We start from the raw sequence: 25,181 nt of genomic DNA on the forward strand, positions 1-25,181 counted from the left end.
TTATACAGATGCAGATATGGCCGGTGATCTTGATGAAAGAAAATCTACATCAGGATACCTATTTACATTCTCAGGGGGAGCTATTTCATGGCAGTCAAGATTACAGAAATGTGTTTCATTATCAACGACTGAAGCAGAGTACGTTGCAGCAACGGAAGCAGGAAAGGAAATGCTTTGGTTAAAGAGATTCTTTCAAGAATTGGGTGTGCAGCAGGAAGAATATATAGTTTATTGTGATAGTCAAAATGCATTAGACTTGAGCAAAAATACTATGTATCATGCACGGACGAAGCACATTGATGTAAGACATCATTGGATTAGATCTGCCATTGAAGAGAAGCAGTTTCTGTTGCGAAAGATCCACACAGACAAAAATGTTGCAGATATATTGACAGAGATCGTTCCGAAAGAGAAGTTCGAGCTATGTGTCAAAGCAGCAGGGATGGAGAGTCCCACCATGTAGTCGGGAGGGGGAGAATTGTTGTGGGGTCCCTCCTACATGTGGGACCCACAAAAGTTTGGAAAGAAAAAAAAAAAGAAAGGAAGAAAAAAAAAAAAAAAAACAACACGTTTTTATTTATTTTTCAAAGGTTGGCAGCCAACCATTTGAATGGTTGGCATGCCATTTGACAAAGGGGTGCCGTGCATTGGTAATGCACGGCACTCTCCCTCTCAACCTTCTCCTATAAATAGGAGAAGGATCCTTCTTAAACAGACGGACAAAAAAACAAAAACAAAAGAAAAACGAAAGTTATAATTTTAGGAAAAGGGTTCCTAAAATTGGGAAAGAGAGAAAATAGTGAGAAAATTATTTTTGGGGTGTTTTTGTGAAACACTTTGTGTGCCACTATTTTTTGTAATCTCTTTTGTACCTACTATTTTTAGTAGAAGAATTATTCGGAGTTTTTGTCCCGTGGACGTAGCCCATAACAGTTGAAGGGTGGACCACGTAATTCTCGGTGTTCTTATTTTTCTGGCATTTACGGTAATTATTTAATTTTTATCGTAACTATTATTTCTGGTGGATTCGATCGTCAATATTTAATATTTAATTATTGGAGGTATATGTGGTAATAGTAATTTTATTTTACTTTTATCACTGGTAATTTTTTCTGCGGGCCCCACTCGGGATAAGTTATAATCCCAACAACTGGTATCAGAGCCCAGGTTTGGAGCGGAGCGGAGCGAACTGCGCAGTGTGAGAAAATTTCGGTGTGTTGTTGTAACAACAGGACCAAGACCCGAAGAAGATCTGCAAGTGGTGCCTTGTGTCGAAAGTCTTCCCGACAAGAGGAGGTCGAGCGGCGTGTCCCGCAAAGTTGTAGCGGCGGTACAAGATGGTGGGCAGATTATCCCTGGAGGGGAGGTCACGATTTGTGTGGTCCTTGGTTGGAGGGGAGGTTTGTTGGGGATATCCTCCCAAGTCCCACATCGGAAAAATGTGAGAAGAGAAACCAAAATATAATGGTTCAAACCCAACCCATTAGTATGAGGCCTTTTGGGAGGTGCCCAAAACAAATCCGTGAGGGCTTGGCCCAAAGCGGACAATATCATACTAATTCGGGATTGGATGGTACGCGCAGTCCCAACAATTTTAAGAATATATTCCCTCATATTTTCAGAAATATTTTTTCTAAAATTTTCAAAGTAATTTAAACAAATCCATCCATGAATAGGAAAAAAGAGCTTATATATTTCATCAACTGGACTAATTCTATTGACTATCTTTTCATATAATGTCTGGTGAGTCGTAAAAGAGTGTAACGTACTGTAATCAAAAGCTTTTTTAATCTAATGTTTGTACTAAAAATATTTTTAACTATCTAATATTACGTTTTAGTACGATTCATCCAATATAATCTCTTGGGCTGTAATTGATAAACCATATTATAATATAATAATAATTAAATTGTATAAATTTATTAACAATACTAAAAGGAAGCTTGTGTGATAAAATATTATCTGGTTGGTTTTCTCAATAATATAAATAATGAAAAAATTATGAATTTAAGGTCTCTCGATGACAAAAATTTTTATCAATTGAATAAATTAAGGGAGAGTATTGGTGTAGCCCATCATATGACTTTGTTCATTATTAAATAAGTAAATAGATAAAATGTTGCAACGTAACTATTATTATTATATTACATTACCAGCTACCAATCATAGATTAGAATTTTGGAGGTAGCAGACCTTTGTGCAGCAAAATATTATTTTACTTTTGCTATTGGACATAGTTTAGATGCTACGGTCCCCCTTTTGTTCCTTGTTTAAGCGAGTAATAAGGAGAAATAGTCACTAAAATTATAAAAAAAATAATGAGAATATATATGTTAGGCTGCATCCTTCCAAATCTAAGATTTATTGTTCCTTCTTAAGGGAAAAAAAAAAAAAAAAGATTTGTGCCATTATTTTTTGATAAAAAAACAAAATAGAACGACTAATTTTGTTCTTGAATCACTAATTAATTAATTAATGAATAACCTAATTAAGTTAATTGATTATTTATATATATATAAATAAATCATTCTCTCAAAAAACGTCAAAAGAAAATTATGAAGACTGTAAGTATGCAATTAGTTATGGACTTTTAGAGGTCCCCAAACCTATCATTTCATGGCTCTTCTAAATTCCGTGATCCTAATCATTATTTTTTGCTGATAAATGACTCTGCAACCACTCTCTATATTTTAATTACTAACAGACGCTGTCGGGCTTCCCATTTCTATCTCTTTAATGACTAATATTATTTAATTTTAATAAATATTTTTTGTATTGGACCAAAGAAAAAGGGAAGAAGAAGAACGAAAGGTTGCTCTCGTGGTTGTTGCTGGTGAGTATAATCAAATCGAAAATCGATTTTATTGCTTTATTACTTCTCCAAGCTTAACAACCGCAACTTATGACTAATTCATAAATTTTTTTTTCTCTTTTCTGGGGAAGAATTAATGAATTTCTCCTACGTTATATGTTGAATTATCAAATAATATATTCATTCTAACAGAGATTTTTTCCCACGTGAAGCTCCTTTAATGAAAGATGACGTTTCTCACATAATTATAATAAATCTCTTCTTGAATTAATTGATAGACACAGACTGGATTTAGAACAAGAAAGCTGAATGCAAGTTAAATTATTTAATGGTAGCCCTCTCCTCCTTTACCTTTTATTTATTCGTTTTCTTATTTTTGCAAGTATTTTTACACTTTTTTTTTATTTCGTATTAGTCATTTATTTACAATAATATTTATCATTTTATAAATTTTTAAAAGTAAATATTATTATCATAAATATTCTTTTATATAACAATAAAATAAAATTAAATATTAAAAGATAAATATCTTTTTATTTTTAAAAATAATTTCATCTTTTTATTTAAAAATAGTTTATTTTTATTGGGTTATATAAAGTATATAAAACTAAATTTAATTGTTGAGTGTCGACATAATTGTCTTCAATAACTTTCTTAATGAATAAAATATTTTTAAAAAAAATCTAAAATACTAATTGGTAATAGCATAATACAATTACTCTGTTATTTTAATACCATTTTAATTATAATTAATGGCTTATAAGATTGATGTTATATAAAGACGAGCTTACATGTGAAATGAAAGGGATTTGTTTGTTTTCTGAAAAAGTGATTAAATGGGAGTCATCAATAGACGAATTATTTGCATGTAAAGGATCGAATTAAAGATCACCACTTCATTTCATACTAATTAAACATGTCTATATTTACTTTCTCTTTCGTTTTGTTATTTAATGTAATGTAATCTATTGAAGATAATTTGTTATGTCAATCAGATTATGAGCAGTGAGAGACTAATATGTAATTTGAATTTAACAATATTAGTTAAGTCTTGTTTGGAATAGCATTTAAAACTAAAGTTTAATTTTTTTTTTTTTTATTGTATTAGTATAATTTGCATTGCAGTTTTTATTTTTATGAGTAATTGACAATAAAATACGAAAAAAAGCAGTGGAATTTGTAATAAATAGTTCTGGTTAGTACTTATAAAACTTTCTCCTTTCTGATTTCATTACTGAAAAACATACAAAAATTCTATAATTAAATTACAATAACTATTTTTTTTTTTTTTTACAAAAAAAAGGAGATAGAAGTCGACTTTAATAATCACTGCAGTAAATTTTAACTTAGGCTTGGAAAAGTCCGGCCCATTAGATATTACAATAGAATGTTTAGGTTTTCAGGCCCAGTTAACTTCACGACGCAACGAAAGTGGAGGTTACAGGAGGAATTAGGAACAGTGTGGGCAGGTCAGGTCTTCCTCGTATAGGTAATACTAATAGGCTTCTTATCACCATCAAAATCGTAGAATGGCCTTTTGTCTGAAAGTTAAACCCATCAAAGCAATTCTTCTGCTTAGTTCGAAGTAGAGATCGGATCGAGCATTGTTTTCGAGAAAGCCCAACGGAAACAATTAAATGGATCCAAGGTCCAATTAAATGGAGATCGCTTACTGACCACAAGTCCACAACACAGTGTTGGCTTTATACAAGTGAGAAGAACCGCAGTTCAAGTTGCTATGTAGACAGATCTAAAGTGCGTAATAGAGGAGAGAAAACGTGTCATTGTGGAGTAAAAGAAAACTATTGCAAGGAAGGGTTTGAACTTTGAACCAAACCTAGAGTAAATTACTGGCTATTATTTTTTTCTTTTTGGTCAGTTTGAAGATAACAGTGGAGGGTTTTTAATTTCTTTGAAGTTTCAAATGGAAGCACAAACTGAACTCTATACAAGTGCAGCTTGTTGGCTTTGAATTGTCCTTAGACAGGTGCTCTGGTTTTCACAATTCTGAAATTAAATAATCAAAACTTAATCCAATGTAGAATAACCCCACTCAATTATTTTTTTTATTGGATTTAGAATTTCATTCGAGTAAAATAACATCCTAAATCAAGCTGAATCAAAAAAAAAATTAGAAGGGTTGTTCTTGAGAATTAAATCACAGTACTGCTATTATACTACTTGAAAATGCTGTTCAATAATGAATAAACATTTATATTTGTTTGATTTGCGTCATTAAGGAATCCAAACCAGCTTTGACCAGTCTTGCCATGACATTTGTTTAATAAGCTAATCTACGCATTTGTTTATTTCTCTCTTTTTCTTTTCTAATTTTTTAATTATTTAAAAAAAATTAATGGATTTACTAGTTATATGCAAATGCAACCGGTAGGCAAGTAGTATTATCTTTTCAAGTGTTAACCAAAGAACGTGGTGGCTGAGTTAATGCTTCAATACTTGAGTGGTCCATGAAGCACCTGGTCGATGCTCTGTCCCCACTCCATGGTCGTAGTTGATAACTTAGATATGGTGGTACCGATAGCACTTAGCATGTGACTCCATGCGAGGTGAGCCTTTATTTTTAATAAAAAGTGAGAATCACAACACAAAGAAAGGCGAAATGAAAAAGAAATAAGCTTTTGTTTCGTCCCGTTAAAAGCTGTTTTTGATGGCTGTGCACTCTCTAACCCAACTTCCTGCCTTGCTCGTGGGCATGGCTTTCCGAGTTTCAACGTTCTTCGCGATACCACTCTGTTTCTCTCCTTCACGTTCTCTCTCTGTTACTGTACTGTTTTTCTTTCTTAATTTATTAAATCCAAAACAATTTTTGAGGTAGTAGCTCTCTGACATGCACTACCCACCACCACCTCCATCACTATCCTCCAGGCCACAGAATATAAAATAAATTAAACTTTTAGGCTTTTTAGCCATTTAAGATTAGGATTAAGAATTATGATTCATATTAGCTGTGCATTTCCATGTTACATTCCATTAATTAATCAAATCTCCTCTGTCTCACAACCTGTCACAGTTGAACAAGTGGGGGGCTCTTCTTCATCCATATTTAGTCTTTATTTACCTCACATTTTCTGGCTTCTTCTGATGTTTTTGTTTTTCTAGTGGTGTCGCTGTAAGTGTAAATGCAGCTTCGTTTAAGTACATTATCATTTTTTGATGGGGAAGAAAGGAGGTAGCTCTTGGTTGACTGCTGTGAAAAGGGCTTTTAGATCTCCTACTAAAGAGATTGACAAAAGGGTTAGCAGAAGAAGGGAGGACCATGACCAAGAAGAAGATGAAGAAAAGGTTTTTGGCCTCTCGATTTCTTTTCGTTTTATTTTATTTTTTTTTTGGGATCTATTTTTCACTCTATGTTAATTCCCTGTTTCTTTTTCCCCTCAGAAGAGAGAGAAGAGAAGATGGATATTTAGGAAACCGACGAATCAAGAAGCGGTGACTCCACCCAAGACAGCAACTGATAAGGCTTACAGTAGTGGTGGTAGCGCGGCACCGACAGACCATGTGTCGACGGCGGCAGCTGAGCACAAACATGCCATTGCAGTAGCCATTGCCCAGGCACCGGCACAAGTTGCTCGGCTCACTAGGTCTTCTTATCATGCCAGAGAAAACTATGCTGCCATTGTTATTCAAACCGCTTTCAGGGGATATCTAGTAAGCAGATTTGTCATTTGGTTTTGATTAAAAGATTTAATTGTTCAACAGGCATAAAAGTCAATACCTGTGATACTGGATTTTTAATTTCTAGAATTGGAATTATTACAAACAACTATTGTTACTTATGAGAAGAAATGGATGTGTGTGTGATCTGTGGTTGAAGGCAAGAAGAGCACTTCGTGCACTTAAAGGACTTGTAAAGTTGCAAGCTTTAGTAAGAGGACATAATGTAAGAAAGCAAGCTAAGATGACCTTGCGATGCATGCAAGCCCTAGTTCGAGTACAGGCTCGAGTGCTAGATCAACGCGTAAGGCTTTCACATGAAGGCAGCAGGAAATCCACATTTAGCGACACCAATAGCGTAATTGAGTCACGATATCTTCAAGATATTTCAGATAGAAAATCAATGGTAACTAATTCATTTTTCTTGAACATTTTATGTGTTTTAGTAGAAAGAGAAGATAAGAAACGCTAACAAGGGAATATTTTCTTGGCATTTTCTGGTTTTGTACTTCTGAAAAGTTTATAAATATTCTCATGTATAGTTCAATTTGACAGTCAAGAGAAGGAAGTAGCATTGCAGATGATTGGGATGAAAGACCGCATACAATTGAGGAAGTTAAGGCAATGTTGCAACACAGGAAAGAGGCTGCAATGAAGCGTGAAAAGACCTTATCTCATGCTTTCTCTCAACAGGTTCATTTCTTACACGCACTCTGTTTTTTTTTTTTTTTTCTTTGATTTTATCATTTTTATTGCTGAATTGATTCAATTTTTGTACAACGCATTTAAAAGATATGGACGACTCGTAGAAGCCCATCAATAGGAACTGAAGATGAGCTCCAAGAAAGACCGCAATGGCTTGACCGCTGGACACCTGCAAAACCATGGGATAGCAGCAGAGCAAGAGCTTCAACAGATCAAAGAGAACCCATTAAAACTGTAGAAATTGACACTTCACAGCCTTACTCATATTTAGCGACAAATTTTAGAAGAACCAACCACCCCCAATATAACCAACACCACCACCACCACCAACCAAGGCCTAATTCTCCTCTTCACAGAGCCCATCAAACAGCAACTCTCCACCTCCACTCTCCCATTACACCTTCTCCATCAAAAACCAGGCCTGTGCAAGTCAGGTCAGCGAGCCCGCGTTGTGGAAGAGAAGATAGAAGCTATAATCCCTCCCAAACGCCAAGCCTAAGATCTAATTACTACTACACTGGCAATTTGCATCAACATGGAAGAAATGGAGCAAGTGGTAGTAATGCTGGTAATTCAAATTTGCCTAATTACATGGCTGCAACAGAGTCTGCTAAGGCTAGAGTTAGATCCCAAAGTGCACCAAGGCAAAGGCCATCAACTCCAGAAAGAGACAGAGTTGGGTCAGCAAAAAAACGGCTTTCTTTTCCTGCTCCAGATCCATATAGCGCAGGGATTGGCTATGGCGGTGGTTTTGGTCATGGGTTAAGGAGTCCAAGTTTTAAGAGTGTTAGTGCCGTACAATTTGGTGGTTTAGAACAACAGTCTAACTATTCTTGCTGTACGGAAAGTCTTGGAGGTGAGGTTTCACCTTCTTCAACCAGTGACCTTAGGAGGTGGTTGAGGTGATATAATAACTCCACAATGTGATTCATGAAATTTTAATTTTTCTCAATTTAATTCGTGACTGTGACTTTACAAATGGTTGTTAGTTTGTAACGTTGAAACAGAGTATTCATTAATTGTGCTTCCTTTTTCTTTTACCATATTGTTCTCAATATATTCATTTGAACTTGTAATCTTTCTTATTGGAAATTAAAGCTAAAGTTATCTTTTATTTTTCTTTGATTATTTCGATTCTGAATGAAATTTTGAAATGAGTTCAGTAAGAGTAACTTTTGTGTCTGTTATTGGTATAAAGGTCATGGCAAACAATTACAAGCCAAGATATGCATCATTTTAGGAATAGAAATATCATAGATGGACCCAATAAAGAAAGCATATGATTGGTTCAGAATCAGAGATATCTCTATGCTTATCCTGTGCTTAATAGTGGAATCTGGGTACACATGCTTTTGTGACTTGATCCATTTATGAGGTATCTTTACTAGCCTTTTCCCATGTTTGTAAACAAAAGCTACAGAGAATCAGAGATCATGTGCAGCGTTGTTCATAGAAGTCTTATCGTCACTGAAATTGATAGTGATGATGGAATTGATGCTGACTCATATCGTTCCTCTTTCTACATTCAATTAGTGTGGTTGTCCTAAAAGCATCCCTTGGCTCTTGCTATTATAAATATTTCCATTTTCCAAGAAGATGATGATACACAGGATTTGGAGAATCTGTGATTGTAATGATGCTCTATAACAGCAATCCGACAAATTGAGAATCGGAGAGGGCTAATGCTTGGACAAAATAAGTTTTTAAGTTTTACGTCCATTTATAATATGGTAAAATACTTTTCAATTTGACTAAACTACAGTTATCGTGCTCGATAGACATTTTTTCCATAAAATGGACCTGAGCCCATCCGCCTTCTAGGTTGACGTGGCATTCGTTTTGATGGTTCAACCTTTTGAAGCCCAATCTTAACAAAGAAAGCCCAATCCAATTGTGCAAGGTCAATGAATATCCCCGTTCCAAATCCATGGACCGTTTCACACGAAATGGACTTTAACCCATTATGCAGTCTCCGTGATGTGGCAATGGCATTGCTCTAGCAGTGCCGTGATTAAGTTGACTTTTCTACACGGCGGTTCATCGACAAAAGCTGTTCAACCTGATCGTGGACCTCAGTGCTAGTGATTACTGATTAGTGACGGCACATGAATCATGATCACGCAAGTCAAACTTGATGCGTACTTTGGTATGACTTGTGAAGAAGATAGCAACTTGAAGAAGTGGAGGTGTTCTTCCATTCTTTATCATCTCAATTTTGAAAAATAAAAGAATAGAAAAAAGAAAAAAAATGTGGAATTAGAACCAGAATTGAATTAGCGACAACTATTTTTCTTCGTCCTCGAAGGAAACCTCTCCCTATCCTCACGCTGAGTTATAAATATGAAAATATGAAATTTGAAACATGTGTAATTAAAATAAATAAGAAATTATTTTTTATTTTTTATTAAAAATAACAATTTGGCTATATTATTAAATCTAAAAATTACAATAAATTAGGATTTTTTCATTCTCAAATATATAATATGAAAATAAAATATGTAATTGAAAATTATATTTTATTAATTTAATTTTTATACAATGTTCCGGAATTTTTTAGTAAGTAACAAAAATTATGTTATTAAATTATAACTACTATATTTACTTTAAAAATTAGAATTTAATGTATGCAACATTAATTAGTTAACTGATGAATTTTTTTTTTCAATTTTTTCTGAATGCATATGATGATTTAAAAAAATGATGAAAATACTAGTATATTTGTAATTACATCATTAATAACAATTGAGATAAAATTGCAAATGCTTATACTATTTGAAGTATTCTTGTTAGGATACAGGCAATAAAATTACGAAAATAATTACAGCAGCGGAAAAATAAAAATAGGACACACAAAAATTTACGTGGTTCACCCTCAACTGTTTTAGGGCTACGTCCACGGGACAAACTCCGAATAATTCTTTCACTGTTAAAAATAGTAGGTACACAGAGAGTAATATAAAAATAGTGACGCACAAAGCGTTTCCCAAAAACACCCCATAATAATTTCCTCACTATTTTTCTCTTATTAATTTTAGAAAACCCTTCCTAAAACTATATCTATCTCTCTCTACATTTTTTTCTCTTTCTGCTGTGTGTTGTGTATTGAGCCTTGGCTCATATCCTCTATTTATAGGAGAGAATTCGAGAGAGCCGTGCATCTATTTTGTCAAAATTCCATACAAATTTTTCTTTCCTTTTTTTTTTGAGCACGTGGGTGGGCACGCCACACCACTAACAAATATGTGGGTTCCACTTAAGTGGACACCACCACAACAGTATTCTGATATATCATAACCAATTTCGTGTTGGTGATGAATTAATTGACTGCACCCACTAAGAAAATAAAAATGAAATAGAAAAGATTTGTAACAGGCTGGATCCTTTATGTGGGATATAAATGGTTGGGGTACGTTAGTTACTTGCCATGAAGATACATTAATTATAGGCTAGATTTCTTTTTATTTTTGTAAGGGCTGGATTAAGCGACATGCAAGTTGATTTAATTAACTATATTATCTCATTTTGGTTGCCATGTGGCAATAAATATCAATGTTTGTAAAACTGGATATATTAGTTTTGTTGTGTAAAAATACAAAAATATGTTTGTATCATATAATCCTTTTTCTAAAAAATATGTTTGTAAAACTCTGACATTGTAGTACTTTTTTTTTTTTCCAATTGAAGTGAGTGTTTCTAGAAAATTTTCAAAAAATAAGCAACTGGATTAGCTCTACCCAACATCACGCTGCGTTTCACTAATCCCTTAGAAAGGAAGCGTATCATTTTTAACTTTCCAGAATAGCACCAAAGCAAGGAGAAGTTAAACCATTTTATAAACCACACTAATTAAAATTTAATCCTAACTTGTCGCATTAGTTACTTCCTCCGTTTTGCTTGCAGATAAGAGGATCTATTTCGGGGTTGGTGGCACTGGCACGATCTTAAAATGGAAATATTGCAGCTTTTAGTTGGTTTTTGCATTCTAAACACACAAGTAGAGTAGGTATTCGTATTTCAATGCAACAGGTAATTAGCTAAATATTAGAAAGAGCTCCTTAGTCTTCGCTTCTTCTTTAGATCTTTTGTGCGTGTAAATGTAATAAATTGCAAATTGCTGACCATAGAAAGCAGTTATGTAATCTCCTAATTTGACTGCCAAAGTAAGACATGAAATCTGGATATCACGTTTAAAACGACGTTGAAATTTTCTCAGCTTGCTTTCACACTGCAGGTATTGCATTAGTTTGGTAATTCCTTTTAAAAAATTAACCTAATATGGGTAAGATTTCATTTGGTAATTATATTTGTGCAAATTCATGACGAGGGTTCTTTACTGGTGCAGAGTTGTTGTCTATCCTTCGCTCCTAAAAATATGTAGTCTATCTTTAAGTCTATTTTTTTTAGCTTTAAGACGTAAATTCCACCGACTTGTTAATTTTTCAATTATATTATTTGGTCTTAAATTATGCAAATATCAGAAAACTATAGATTTATAAAAATAAATCAAACCATTCTTGACTACACTAAACTAATAAATAGTTCTCATAACTAGATTTAGATTTAGAGTCTCATCATGCTTAAATACAATGTTCATAAAAATTCCAGTAGAAATAAGGGGACAAGAAGCATGAATAACTAACTACTCATGGACTTCTCCTTTTACTATCTTTAAACTCCACGTCCAAGTCTTGCAATTCAGCTACTGTCCATCTCCTCTTATTGGCCCACTTACCTTATTCTCCTCTGTTGACAAGTGCTTGAATGGCTTGTCCTTAATTAGTGCTCCTTTTGTGCCTTAATCTTTGATTTTGTACCGCTGTGGATGAGAAAGAGATGGAAGAGTGCGTGTGTGACGCTTCTTTATTCTCTTGCTTTTCTTTTTATATTGCTTCATAGTGTTTGCAGCTTCTTCACTGACATATTCAAAGAAATAATTAAAAAAAAAAAAAATTTACAAAAGAGGATTGCAGGCAAAAATGCTACAATGCTGATGTCCGAAACGATGCTCCAAAGGGACTTTTCGTAGTCCTTTCGGAGGCTACGGAAAGCACTTGTTTTTGTGCTTCGATTGCATCTTACGATAGCCTTTTCTAATTGAATTCATCAAGCGTAGGAAAAACAAATTAAATCAAGCCCGACCTTTAGTCAAATTGCTAATTAGATAATCTAAATGCAACAAAAAAAATAGAAAATAAATATAAAATTACATGCATTTTTAATTGTTATCAGGAGTTGGAAGTAGGCAAAATATGGATGGCTCCCATTATGAATTTTAAAAAGAATATATTATTATTTTTTCAGACACAAAATAAGGAAAATCCTTACTCTATGTCCATAGCATCCAAGAAAGATGCACAGAAACTCGCCCTAGACCTAGAGAAAGAACTTTTAATCTACTGATCCAAACGTAATCCAATAACCTTGAAATTTGGTCCTTTTCCTTAACTGGAGATTTGGTCCATGATACAAAAATCTACAGGAAAACAGAACGTGAACCCCGTAATAAGTCATGCAAGTTAGAAGCAAGGAGGCTTCTGCAGGTATAATAGCTAGCTGGTAGAAAAATTTATAGTTAAGAAAATCTGGTGTACATATGCCATTGTCCAGATTATATAAAAATATAAACCACGTAAATTGTGTATCCAATATAATAAACTTGCATATATATTAATTTGTAATCCACACCTTTGTCTCCTTGCAATTGATGCATTTAGTAGGACAAAAAATTTACTCCTGGGATAACTTTTCGATCTGTTTTCATGATTTCATAAATGTAGTTCACCTAAAAATACAGTGGATTTTCACATTTGCTAACTGAAAACATGTTGTTTTACAGGAAAGTGGTTGATTGTCATAATTCATATAACGTAACTATAAAGCTAATTAAATCAAAGGAATTACTTAACTCGAGCGATTCAGATTATAATGGTTGTCCCCTTGCTGTGACGAGACAAATATAATTAAAAATGAAATCTATTGAGGAAGAGAAATAATTGAAAATGAAGACAAATTAAGGCCAAAAGAATATAATTAACCGTCCTGCACAAACTTTGCCACGAAGAAAAATCCATTACAGACATGGCCACTTCATAACCATATATTGTGTCTCCACCCACAGAAATTCTTTGGACACAGCAGTTGCTTTTTGTTGAAATGTTGCGTGGGAAAATGCGTTGGCTGTCACACAATAATAATGTTAAGCACTACCAAATAGTGCACTACCCATCAAAACACAAACAGACTACATATATAAAACAATATTATATAGGATATATATACTTCCATCGCATTGCACCACCTTCTCTTTGAATGTTTGCCACGTGTGAATATTATATAGGATATATTTACTTCCATTGCATTGCACCACCTTCTCTTAGTTTGAATGTTTGCCACGTGTGAATATTTAAGCTACTTCAATTCCCACATACCTCTAATGTATTGTATTTTAGCTCCCAAAGAAAGTAATCTCATTATTCATCCATGTGAAATGTTCATGGAGAATTACATGTATCATTGTCTCGTTAAGCAAAAATTTGATATTTCTTTACTATTGATTTATGAAAACAAATCCAAATTAAGGTATTATTCACCAAAGTTGCAATAAGTGAACAACCTTATTATAAGTTACAATAAGCTATCTTCACTTATTGCAACTTTGGAAAATGATACCTTAATTTAGGTTTGCGTTCATAAATTAATAGTAAAGAAGGATCAAATTTTTCTTTAATGAGAGAATGATACATGGAATCCGCCATAGACATCTCACATGAATGAATAATGAAATTATGAATGATAAATGAATGTAGAACTTTCAATGTTTATATAAATAGGATATAAATAAATAATTAATATTGCATTAAGAAATACTTTTGATTATATTATAATAGAAATTTTAAATTTTTTATCATAATATTTACAAATTTATTAGAAAGAAAGATAAATAATTATCTTTTTTTTTTTTTTTTTTGTGTAAATCATAGATTCCAGACTCATTACTAGGGACCGCCTAATCCGGCTCGAGAATTAGTCTCAGTTAAAGTCCCTCAAATAAATTTTTGTCTTTTAAAATTATGATAAATGAATTGGAAATGGAATTGTTCCTTCCTCAACTAGATTAATCAATTCTTAAAATTCTTAAATTATTTTATATATTTCTTTTCAATTTGATTAATTAAAGATGTTGGACTTATTATATGCTTAATATAAATACAAGTATAATTAAATTAAACTCCCACCAAATAGTGCACTACCCATCAAAACACAAACATACTACATATATATACTGCATACATATATAAAACAATACTATTATATAGGATATGCTTCCTTTGCATTGCAATACAAATGCTAGCTGCAAGAGTGGAGGTAGAGATACACAGTCACCATCTTCTCTTTGAAGGTTTGCCACGTGTGATAATTTAAGCCAGTTCAATTGCAACATGCCTCTAATGTATTGTATTTTTTCCACATTAAAAATAAGAAAAAAACAAAGGAACTAAATGCTTTTTTGGATTTAACTGTCTTCCTCTTTCCTCAATACTAATTTTCAAATAAAATATTACATATCACTCTCATTTTTGTATGCAGCCACTTATATATTCTTAATTACTTAGCCAATTACTTAACAGGGAAAGAATTACTTACAACTGGTATATAAATCCATCTCTGTGTCAAATCAATTATAAACAATATTTCAATTCAAATGAAACTATATCCGATTATATACTAAAAAAAAAAAAAACAGTAACTTTTTTTAAAAAAAAATTTTTTGATTGGTTTGGTATATGAAACGTGTGAAACAAAAAATTTTCAACTTTTCATTGAATTAGTGATAGGTGAAGCCATTTAATCTGTCTAGAAAAGTATATTCCGACTTAACCCAAAGCTGTAAACAAATCTCTTCACGCTAGCTATTATAACTCGTACTACTACGACTATATATTATCCATATTTTGCAAGCCAAAGTCACACTGATCGATCATCATATTCCAATATGGGTAAAATATTCCGGCGAGTTCTCCGATCAACTTATTGTCTCTTCCTATTACTATTCGCCGTGAATTGTACTCCTCCAGAGGATCCGATCAAATGCGCTTCAAAAAACACAAATTGCACGATTACAAACTCTTACGGCACTTTCCCTGACAGAAGTATATGCAAGGCAGCAAACGTGGCGTATCCTACCACAGAAAAAGAACTAGTTTCAGTTGTAGCCAATGCAACAAAGGCCAAAACGAAGATGAAAGTAGCAACTCGCTATTCCCATAGCATTCCTAAGCTAGTTTGTCCAGAGGGTGAAAATGGGCTTCTCATAAGCACCAAATACCTGAATAAAGTGTTAGAAATTGATTTTGAATCCATGAAAATGACCGTAGAAAGTGGTGTTACCTTAAGACAGCTTATTGATGAAGCTGCTAAGGCTGGACTCGTATTGCCTTATTCGCCGTACTGGTGGGGATTGACGATCGGCGGATTACTGAGCACGGGTGCCCATGGAAGCACGCTGTGGAATAAAGGAAGTTCGGTTCATGATTATGTGGTGGCATTAACGATAGTGAGCCCAGGAAGTGCAGAAGATGGGTATGTTAATGTCAGGAGACTTGATGAAAGGAACAGTGAACTCAAGGCTGCCAGGGTCTCGCTTGGAGTTCTTGGAGTTATTTCGAAGGTACGTTATGTCTGGTCATTGTTGTGTCATGATTTTGTTTTGGATTTTGTATTTGGGCTCTTGTCGGTGGAATTTTATCATACATTCCTTATCGTTGACAAAACCGGCCGGTGTCAAGTAACCTTTCGTTAATTAATTAATTGGAATTGGGATTAGCGAATTGATTAGTCATACTCATGTATAGGTAAACAGTCTGCATTATTTCTCTCTCAGTTTCCTGTGTCTGTTTTTGCAGAGATTTCTTCGTTATAGGGAAGTTATCAAATCAAACAATCTTCATATAGCTGTTTTTATGGGTTTTAGCACATACAGAACTTTTTAAGGAATAGGGTCCTCTTACCTTCACCTTCTATATATATGTAAGTAATTATGACATTATTTTTTTTTTTTTTTGAAAGGAATTATGATATTATATTAAGCATTGAAAGTTGATTAATGAAAATGAAATTTTGCATATAGTTAATAGATTTAGGAATATATATATAGTTCAAAGGTTAAACATGTATTGCTCCCGTTAATTAATTACTTAAATTTATATGGAATATATTTTACATTTTCACATCAACCTTAAATGTATTTGATTCGTTTAGTTATTTTTTTTTCTAATATTATATATGTTACATTTAATTTTTGCTACGTAGATAATTAATCACTTTTTGTTTTTCTTTTTCGGAAAAATTTATATTGATTTTTATATGGTTTGCTGTGGTGTTTATGCTACTGGTTAGTATTAATTTAATTTGCCCAGAAGATTTTGGTCTTAAAAACAATTATTAAAAGAAAAAAGCTTATATTAAAAACCAATGAAATCTATATAATCATTCTCCACTTGTTTAAGAATAAAGGAAGGTTTCCACTCAAAAAAAAATAAAGGTAGAGTCTAATCCAATTAAGAGTTAAAACCTTAAACTTGAAAGTTTGGATTTAAATCATTAGATTAAAAGCCTCATTAAAAAACAAAACTCAAATAATTAGTCTTTTTACCTTGTTCTTGAGAAAAAAAAAAAAAAAGAAAGAAAAGAAAAGATCTTTGGAATCAACTGATTTGCAGATACAAACGTAGCCATTGTCTATAACTCAAATGCACCTTGATCTTTCTGGGTGCAGCCTTTCATCAACGTCCATCTTCCTCTCCATGCAGTACATTGCATATACTTAACAACTATTCCTCTTTGCTTTAAATCACATATTCCGAAAAACATATGATATAGGTATGACAATGGAGTACTAGATTCTGCGGCCTACAACTAAATTTGTTAAGAGTTGTCTGATTTTATGTTTCTCGAAAATTGTCTACGAAATGACATCATAAAAACATTATTGGATTAAATTTCACATGTGTACAGGTTACGTTTCAACTTGAACCCTTGTTCAAGCGATCCATCTCCTTTGTGGTGAAGAATGACTCGGACCTAGCAGATCAAGCGGCTAGCTTTGGCCGTCAACATGAGTTTGCAGATATAACATGGTATCCCAGTCAACATCAGGCAGTCTATCGAACCGATGATCGCGTTCCCATTAACACATCTGGCAATGGCAAATATGACTCCATTCCATTCCGCTCTGCACCGTCACTTGGTTTGGCTGTCATCAGAGCAACAGGTTTGTCCTTATACCGTAAAATCTTATAATTATTGAATTACTCTCTCTGATTTTGCTTTTCTAATTTTATATATATGTATATATATTAAAAATATTTTTCTTTTTTCCTTTTCTTCAGAGGAAAGTCAAGAATCTTTAGGTGATGCAGAGGGCAAGTGTATTAGTGCAAGGCTAGTCACAACCTCGCTTTTGACCTCAGCTTTTGGACTAACAAACAATGGTATCAATAATCAAACTACACATCTCAGCTAGCTACCAAAGTCAATATAATTGACCTTAATTAAAATGTGAATATATATATGTGACAAAGATTGCTGTACCAATTTTTTTCAGGTATTATTTTTACAGGATACCCTGTAATTGGGTTTCAAAACCGGATCCAATCATCAGGGACCTGCCTTGATAGTCTTGAAGATGCACTAATCACAGCTTGTCCGTGGGACCCGAGAGTTAAAGGTGAGTATTTTCTGCAAACGACATTCCGTATCAGCTTAACAGCTGTTAACTTTTTCATCCAAGACGTCCAAAAGCTAGTCAAGTTGGAGCCTAAAGGGTTATGTGTTTTAGAACAGTACAATGGTATTCTCATGCGCTATGTTAAAGCATCAACCGCCTATTTGGGCGAACAAGAAGATGCATTAGACTTTGATATCACATACTATAGAAGCAAAGACCCTTTGACTCCTCGGCTTTTCGAAGATATACTCGAAGAAATAGAGCAAATTGCGGTTTTTAAGTATGGAGGGTTGCCACACTGGGGAAAGAACCGGAACTTAGCATTTGAAGGAGTTATCAAGAAATACAAAAATGCTAAGGAGTTTTTGAAGATTAAGGATGAGTATGATCCAATGGGGCTATTTTCCAATGATTGGACAGACCGAGTTCTTGGGGTAAAAGATGGGGTGACCGTAGTGAAGGAAGGTTGTGCGTTGGAGGGATTGTGTATATGCTCAGAGGACATTCACTGTGCCCCTAGTAAAGGCTATTTTTGTAGACCTGGAAAAGTTGACAAGAATGCCAGGGTTTGTACACTTATCAGTAACGAAAAGAAAACAGTGTGATATCTGAAGGAGTTTATAAGCTAATTAATAGAAAGATAGAAAGAAAACAAAGTTACTTTTATTGTTTGTTTGTTTATTAGGAAAACTAGAAAAATTGGAATTCTATTTATTTGATTGGAAACGAAAAGCGTCAATTATTTTGATTTATTGAAAGAAGATATTATATGGATTTTGAATTGCATGTGTCGTTTCTTGATATACGACTATCCAAAACGAGTGGTTTTTTTTTGTTTGCGTATGATCCCTTTTTCCAGGGTTCAATGTCACATATTATGACCTCTCATTCACCAAATACCGACTCTGCCCTCCACGTGAGGAAGTTTGATGATGACTTTCGTCCTTGTCAAATTCATCGGTTTGGTTCAATGTCAATGCTTTTTCGTTCCCTGGGCCCAATAAAATTAAAAGTGAGAAAGGCGAAATTTGGACCACAGGCCCAAGCTCTATCCAATTTAGGCCCTAAGCCATTTCTTTCTTTCTTTTTTTTTTTTTTTTTTTTTGTGCCCATCAGGTCAACTTAACATTGTAATTTGAATTGTTGTGTGAAGAATAATTTGTCGAGTTTGAATGTATATATATACACATGTAGTATATTCTTTATATACTCGATTCAATGCAGATGGGTAGTAAGCTTAAATTAAACTTGGACCAAACTTCAACTTTTATATATAAAAAAAAAAACAATAATTAAACTTGATATATAACTGATCCAACGTGATAAAATCAATACAGCATACTATTATTTAACTTATTGAGTGAATTTTAGAAATTAAAGACAAAAATTCATCAAGGAAATAATAATTTATATATTCAATAACGAAAATTTATCTAATTACCAACCCCACCACAAAATCATCAATTTATCATTAACTATGTCATGTTAGTAACATGTAATGTCGATTGATTGTCTTTTGAATTTGAAGTAATTCGATTTACATGATTTTGAACATAACATAGTTAAAATTGTATAAAGGTTTTTTTTTTTTTTTTTTTTTTTTGTGTTAAGAGAGGAGATTATTGTTAATAAATTCAAATATTTAAGGTAATCTCCGATAGAATTCTTATAAATTTTATATCAATTAAATTGAATTTCTTTTGGCACTTTAGATATAACTTTTGTTAATCATTGATTCTCAAAAGAAAATAATGTTGTTAATTAGTGAGAGGAAAGTAGTTTAGGAAAAAGAATTATTAGAAGAAAAAAATTCTGTACTAAGCAGCTATAAGTGGAAAGATTTGAGATCGGACAAGCAAATTTTGGTGTGCCTAATGGGATTAGAGGGCGTTATAGACATTGCACAGGCAAAATAAGATAACGTGGGTGTCATGCAGCGATCTCCGATTCGTGAAGCATAGGCCATTTCGCGTGGGATTGAGGCTCTTTCCTAATTAGGTTGCTTTGTAAAGAAAGCCATCTTTGGGTTCGTCGGATAACAAATACACACACCCGCGGAAGGGAAGAAAAAACAGAAACAGAGGAAACAGAAACAAAGAAAACAAAAACACACTGTGACACCCGAAAGCAAATCTCAGTCCACAATCCAAAAATACAGTCACTGGTACGCCAAGTTTCAGTTATGATTCCTTTATTTTTGTTTGCCTTTTCTGTGCCCAAAAAGTTTGTGCCTTTACACACACTTATGCCCTATTTAGCTTGTTTTGAGCTCATTTTATTCGAATTTGCTCAATTTAAGAATTTGGTTCTAGGGTTTTTGGTTCCATAGCTTGATTCGATTTGTAGATTTATCTCTCTTCCGCAAAAGCTTTCAGATTGATTCATTCCCCATCTCGACTCGTGCTGATTTTGGCTTGCATTTATTGGGGGATTGGATGGGTTTCACTTAATGGGATATTTTCTAATTTATCCTCGTAAAAGTTTTAGAAATTTAGAGAGAGAAAGAGAGTTATTCAGAATGGAATATAAAATTTTAGCTCTGATCGGAAACTGTATTTTCAGAATATTACTTGGTTATTTGGGCTTTGCCTACTTTTTTCATGTCTAGCTATCTTCCCTTTCTGAAACCTGAAACGGAAATGCAGGAGAAATGTTGCGAAATTCATCTTGATTCAGCCAAATTGTATGTTGGTGCCAAAGCTATCTCATGGATTTTATTTTTCGAATTTGTATCCCTATTTGTCATAGGGATCAATGCAATGGAATTTTTTTTTTTCCCTCTTAATTTCACTTTCCTTAAACCTCCCTGGGTCCTCACCAGCCGATACCGGCAAGAGAAAAATTTGTTGGTCGGTCCTCAAAGTATGTTAAATTTGATATAGAAGTACTATTGCAAGTTTACGTAACTGCTACTCCTTTTAGCAGCTAAATTTTGTGGCTTGCCAGTTCATACCTCGCACATGAAGAGTTTAAAAACTCTGTGTTGTAGCTTCCTTAGGTTCCCTTTTGGTACCCTTCCATATCAATTATTGTGCATCTTGCACATCCTTACAGATTCCATGCATTTTCCATAATGGTTAATCAAGCTTGCAGTTAATTTGGGGGCAATGTAACTGCAGTTATTGGATGATTAGACCTGCGTCGTGAAACAGTCATGGCAGAGGGTGCAGAAGTTGAGGAACGGGTGGATCTTGAAGAAGACAATTACATGGAAGAAATGGAGGATGATGTTGAGGATCAACTAGATGATGATGGCGAAGATGATAATGGAGATGCAAATGTTGAAGAAAATGCTGAAGAGGACTATGAGGACTTAAAAACTGGGGGTAGTCAGAAAGATCAATCACCAGAAACGCATAGAAGCCATGTGGATTCAGAGCCGCTGGAAGATGAAGAAAAACCAACTGCTTCTGTCAATGAAGAGGAAAAAGAGAAGCATGCCCAACTTCTTGCCCTTCCTCCTCATGGTTCAGAAGTTTTCATTGGCGGGCTTCCAAAGGACGTGTCAGAAGATGATTTGAGGGATCTCTGTGAACCAATAGGCGAAATTTTTGAGGTCATAACTGTTTGGGTACTTGCGATAAATAGGGATTTATTTTTTGGTTGTCCATTCTTAATTAATTTATTTTAAATTATTTCTCAGATAAGGTTAATGAAAGATAAGGACACGGGTGAAAGTAAGGGATTTGCTTTTGTTGCCTTTAAATCAAAGGAGGCTGCTCAAAAAGCCATTGAGGAGCTACATAGTAAGGAGTTCAAGGTAATCAATACTTGACACAGCAAATTGCATCACTTGAATAATTGCATGTACTTTTATATTAAAAAAGAATTTGCATCATTGGTGCAGGGAAAAACCTTAAGATGTTCACTTTCTGAAACCAAGAACAGATTATTTATTGGTAATGTTCCAAAGAGTTGGACGGAGGATGAGTTTAGAAAAGTCATTGAGGAGGTTGGTCCTGGCGTGGAAATCATTGAGCTAATAAAGGTAAAAGTATGAATTAGAATAAGATTATCTTCATTAACAGTGTAGTAGCCACTTCCCTTGTTAAATGATATTCTATTCTGTTAATGACAGGATCCCCAAAATCCAGCCCGTAATCGTGGTTTTGCTTTTGTATTGTATTACAATAATGCATGTGCTGATTATTCGCGGCAGAAAATGTTAAATGCAAATTTTAAGCTGGATGGAAATACACCAACTATCAGCTGGGCTGATCCAAAGGGCACTCCCGATCATTCTGCTGCAGCTGCTCAGGTGAATTATTAATGCAATTTGATGAAGCTGAGGCTTCATAGACGACACTGTTGCTTCTTTATTCAGGAATCCTATGCCTAACCAAATGCACTGTCCAAGTATTTTGGGAGTCCTGATATCAATAAGTTGTAGAGTTTTCTCTTCTATCTTTGGTGCATTCTACATTTTGTCTCATAATTTTTCTAAATAAGAAACTGGAGGAAATGATGGCATTAATATGATAGAAATTCATGAAACATGTTAATGCAAGTGTATTCATAATACAGAAAGTACTTAACAACAATCTGAGAAGTTATTATCTTGTATTAACTTATTTATTTATTCTATAACTTTTGTTAAGCTCTATGTCTTTTTGGGCACATGGTTTGTGTATGTGTGACTTTGTTTTTTCTTTTTTTAAGAGAGAGAGAGGGGCATTGCGGGGAAGGGGATGGAGGTTTTTCAATGGAATTCTGAATTACTGATGAAGCATCTAAAAATTGTTTTTATGGCCTTAGGCCATATCCTGTGCCATATTATTTTGGCAGGAATCTCAACATCTAAATTTACTGAAGAATATTTTTAAATAATATTATTTTCATTATAACAAGAGTACAATTGACTTGATGTAATAGTTTTTGAGAAACACGTTGCCCCTAAACATTGCTTGGCTGCTTCTCATGTTTACTGAAAATGTTAACCTTTTTGTCTTTACACATATTGTTTTGGTGCCCAGGTTAAAGCGCTCTATGTGAAGAATATACCTGAGAACACTAGTACTGAGCAACTGAAGGAACTATTCCAGCGCCATGGGGAAGTGACGAAAGTCGTTATGCCACCTGGCAAAGCTGGAAAACGAGATTTTGGATTCATCCACTATGCTGAAAGGTCAAGTGCATTGAAGGCTGTCAAAGATAACGAGAAATATGAAATTGACGGTAATTTTCCAAGACATCTATGCAACTTTTGGATTTTATTGAATCAATTGAACTTCCAAAATAACCCTGTTGTCAGATATCTGAAATAATCTTTACTAGGAAAATATAGAACTTAAAATTATTGACTAAAAATCATGGACATGTCATTAGCTTTCATAATTCATGTTAAAGTTGAGTTCAAATATTTGGTTACTTGTGGTATAAATTGTATTTATTATTTTTTTATTCTTTTTAATCGAAGTTATATCTTACTTGCTCTGGATAGACTTGTTTCATTATCCCCTTCTCTTATGGTTATCTCAACTGTCCTGTTTCAACCCCAAGAAAAGGGGGAAAGGAGCAGTTTGATTGGCAAGGCATATAGTGGTAATTGGGTGTTCAAGCCTAACTGCTGCAGTGCCAAAATAAGCTTTGTTTTATCAGCGTTCTCTTGGATAATTTTATTGAAAAATGAAACAGTTTGTCAGAGGAATTTGATAGCATTGAACTTTTTAATGACAGGCCAATTGCTGGAGGTTGTCCTCGCCAAGCCTCAGACTGATAAAAAACCTGATGTGGTTTATCCTTATACTGCTGGGCTTCATCCGAACCATGTTGCACGTCCTGCGTATGGTGGGTTCACTGGAAGCCCATATGGCTCTGTAGGTGCTGGATTTGGTGTTGCTGCCAGTTTTCAACAGGTATTTCTTTGAAATTAAATAAATTTTTCATACATTTGGCCTGGTCCATTACGGACAAAATGCATCTTCTTGAACTTTCATGAATGAACAGCCTGTTATATATGGAAGAGGTCCAATGCCAGCAGGGATGCATATGGTGCCAATGGTTCTACCTGATGGTCAAATTGGCTATGTTCTGTAAGTTTCTCTATCACATTGCTTCATGTTTTTTGCCTTTTATTAGACATTTTCAACAATTGCCTTGATGTTCATTGGACAGTCAGCAGCCTGGAGTGCACATGCCACAACCTCGGCCTAGGAGAGTCGATCGGAGCAATGGTCCTAGTGGGCCTGGACGAGCCGGAAGTAGTGGAGATGATGGCAATCGTAGCAGAAGATACCGTCCTTATTAGTAGTTGAGCTGTAGAGATGTGTCATAGTTTTTTCTCAGGGAATCAAGAGACATGTAGTTGGACGACTTGTTGCTGGAAACAAAATAACAGATCACCACCATGCCCCTTTCTTCTCCAGTACCCCAAAACTCTAGAATTTTTAAAGGGGAAAAGTATGAAAAGAGGAAGAAAAAGGATGTTAGAATTAGGACAGAGGTGTCTTGTGACTTTTATGTGGTAGGAGACAATTGAAAGTCTCACTTTATGTAATTCTCACATATTGATGGTTTATTTATTGGCGTTATGCTATGTTTCTGAGCAGGAATTAAGAAGTAGCTATTGTTTTATTGATGTGCAAATATGATTTGGCATCCAAAGTGCTTGTCATTTCATGTACTATTATGTAATGGTTGATGTGGCTCTTGTTGCAGCACAAGGGAAGCACATAACAGAAAATTAAAACAGGTACATGGAAGGAAAAACAATCTGAAGACATTTTTGTTGTAGATCCCATTTGGTGAAACTGAAGCATAAGAAAGGAAGATTGGATTATGATTGTGTTGGAATTAGAATCTTGGCTTAAAGGGAGTCGCATAGTTCTGACAAGTGTCATTGTAACAGGACTAATTGTCAAATTAAAAGAACTGTTAAAAGATAATAAATGGACAGCAAATCATATGTAAAATCCACGCAACCAAACTAACCCCCTTAAAGAGTTAAAAGTAATGTCATTTTGTTTTTCTGCTAGCGTGAACAAAAGGAAAAACATTACTCAGTAACATAATTTATCTTATAATTTTATGTAGTTAACTTGGTAACTACAGATTACAAAGTACAACTTTGCAAGTTCCAGACTTTTGTGGGAAACAAGCAATATGGCAATGCTTAATCAATTCTATAGATAAGAAGAAGCCGAGAAGAAAGGATTTGAAAATGGAAAACAGCAAAAATTTATCATTTTTTTTTTAAATTCAGTTAATTTCACTAATTATTCAGTTAATTTCAACCTTCGCTCTCTTTTTTTTCGAAAATTAGGG

At 34.1% G+C, this 25,181-nt stretch overlaps 3 protein-coding genes across 4 annotated transcripts; all 3 read left to right on the forward strand.

Moving 5' to 3' along the window:
• The first annotated feature begins 5,386 nt into the window (after positions 1–5,386).
• IQD17 (IQ-domain 17) lies at positions 5,387–8,306 on the forward strand. 2 transcript variants are annotated; one of them, XM_037640291.2, is made up of 5 exons: positions 5,387–6,115; positions 6,215–6,481; positions 6,648–6,893; positions 7,043–7,180; positions 7,280–8,306. In XM_037640291.2, exons 1-5 carry the CDS (start codon positions 5,987–5,989, stop codon positions 8,096–8,098), a joined length of 1,599 nt encoding a protein of 532 aa, XP_037496219.1. In that variant the 5' UTR covers positions 5,387–5,986; the 3' UTR covers positions 8,099–8,306. The 2 variants fall into 2 exon arrangements, with proteins under 2 accessions (XP_037496219.1, XP_012083112.1); XM_012227722.4 differs by having other exon boundaries at positions 5,389–6,115; positions 6,212–6,481.
• Positions 8,307–15,185: 6,879 nt separating this feature from the next.
• Positions 15,186–18,699, forward strand: LOC105643326 (putative L-gulonolactone oxidase 6). Its single transcript, XM_012228425.4, has 4 exons — positions 15,186–15,860; positions 17,207–17,462; positions 17,581–17,682; positions 17,796–18,699. The coding sequence occupies exons 1-4, from the start codon at positions 15,186–15,188 to the stop codon at positions 18,521–18,523; spliced, it is 1,761 nt and encodes a 586-aa protein (XP_012083815.1). The 3' UTR covers positions 18,524–18,699.
• Positions 18,700–19,877: 1,178 nt separating this feature from the next.
• Positions 19,878–24,503, forward strand: LIF2 (RNA-binding (RRM/RBD/RNP motifs) family protein). Its single transcript, XM_012227724.3, has 9 exons — positions 19,878–20,082; positions 21,038–21,474; positions 21,562–21,678; positions 21,766–21,906; positions 21,997–22,176; positions 22,892–23,093; positions 23,595–23,773; positions 23,865–23,950; positions 24,033–24,503. Exons 2-9 carry the CDS (start codon positions 21,073–21,075, stop codon positions 24,163–24,165), a joined length of 1,440 nt encoding a protein of 479 aa, XP_012083114.1. The 5' UTR covers positions 19,878–20,082; positions 21,038–21,072; the 3' UTR covers positions 24,166–24,503.
• Positions 24,504–25,181: the final 678 nt, after the last annotated feature.

The sequence above is a fragment of the Jatropha curcas genome, chromosome 5, assembly GCF_041381405.1.
Source record: "Jatropha curcas cultivar XTBG-Jc1 chromosome 5, XTBG_Jcur_1.0, whole genome shotgun sequence".
In the NCBI taxonomy this organism is placed as follows: Eukaryota; Viridiplantae; Streptophyta; class Magnoliopsida; order Malpighiales; family Euphorbiaceae; genus Jatropha; species Jatropha curcas.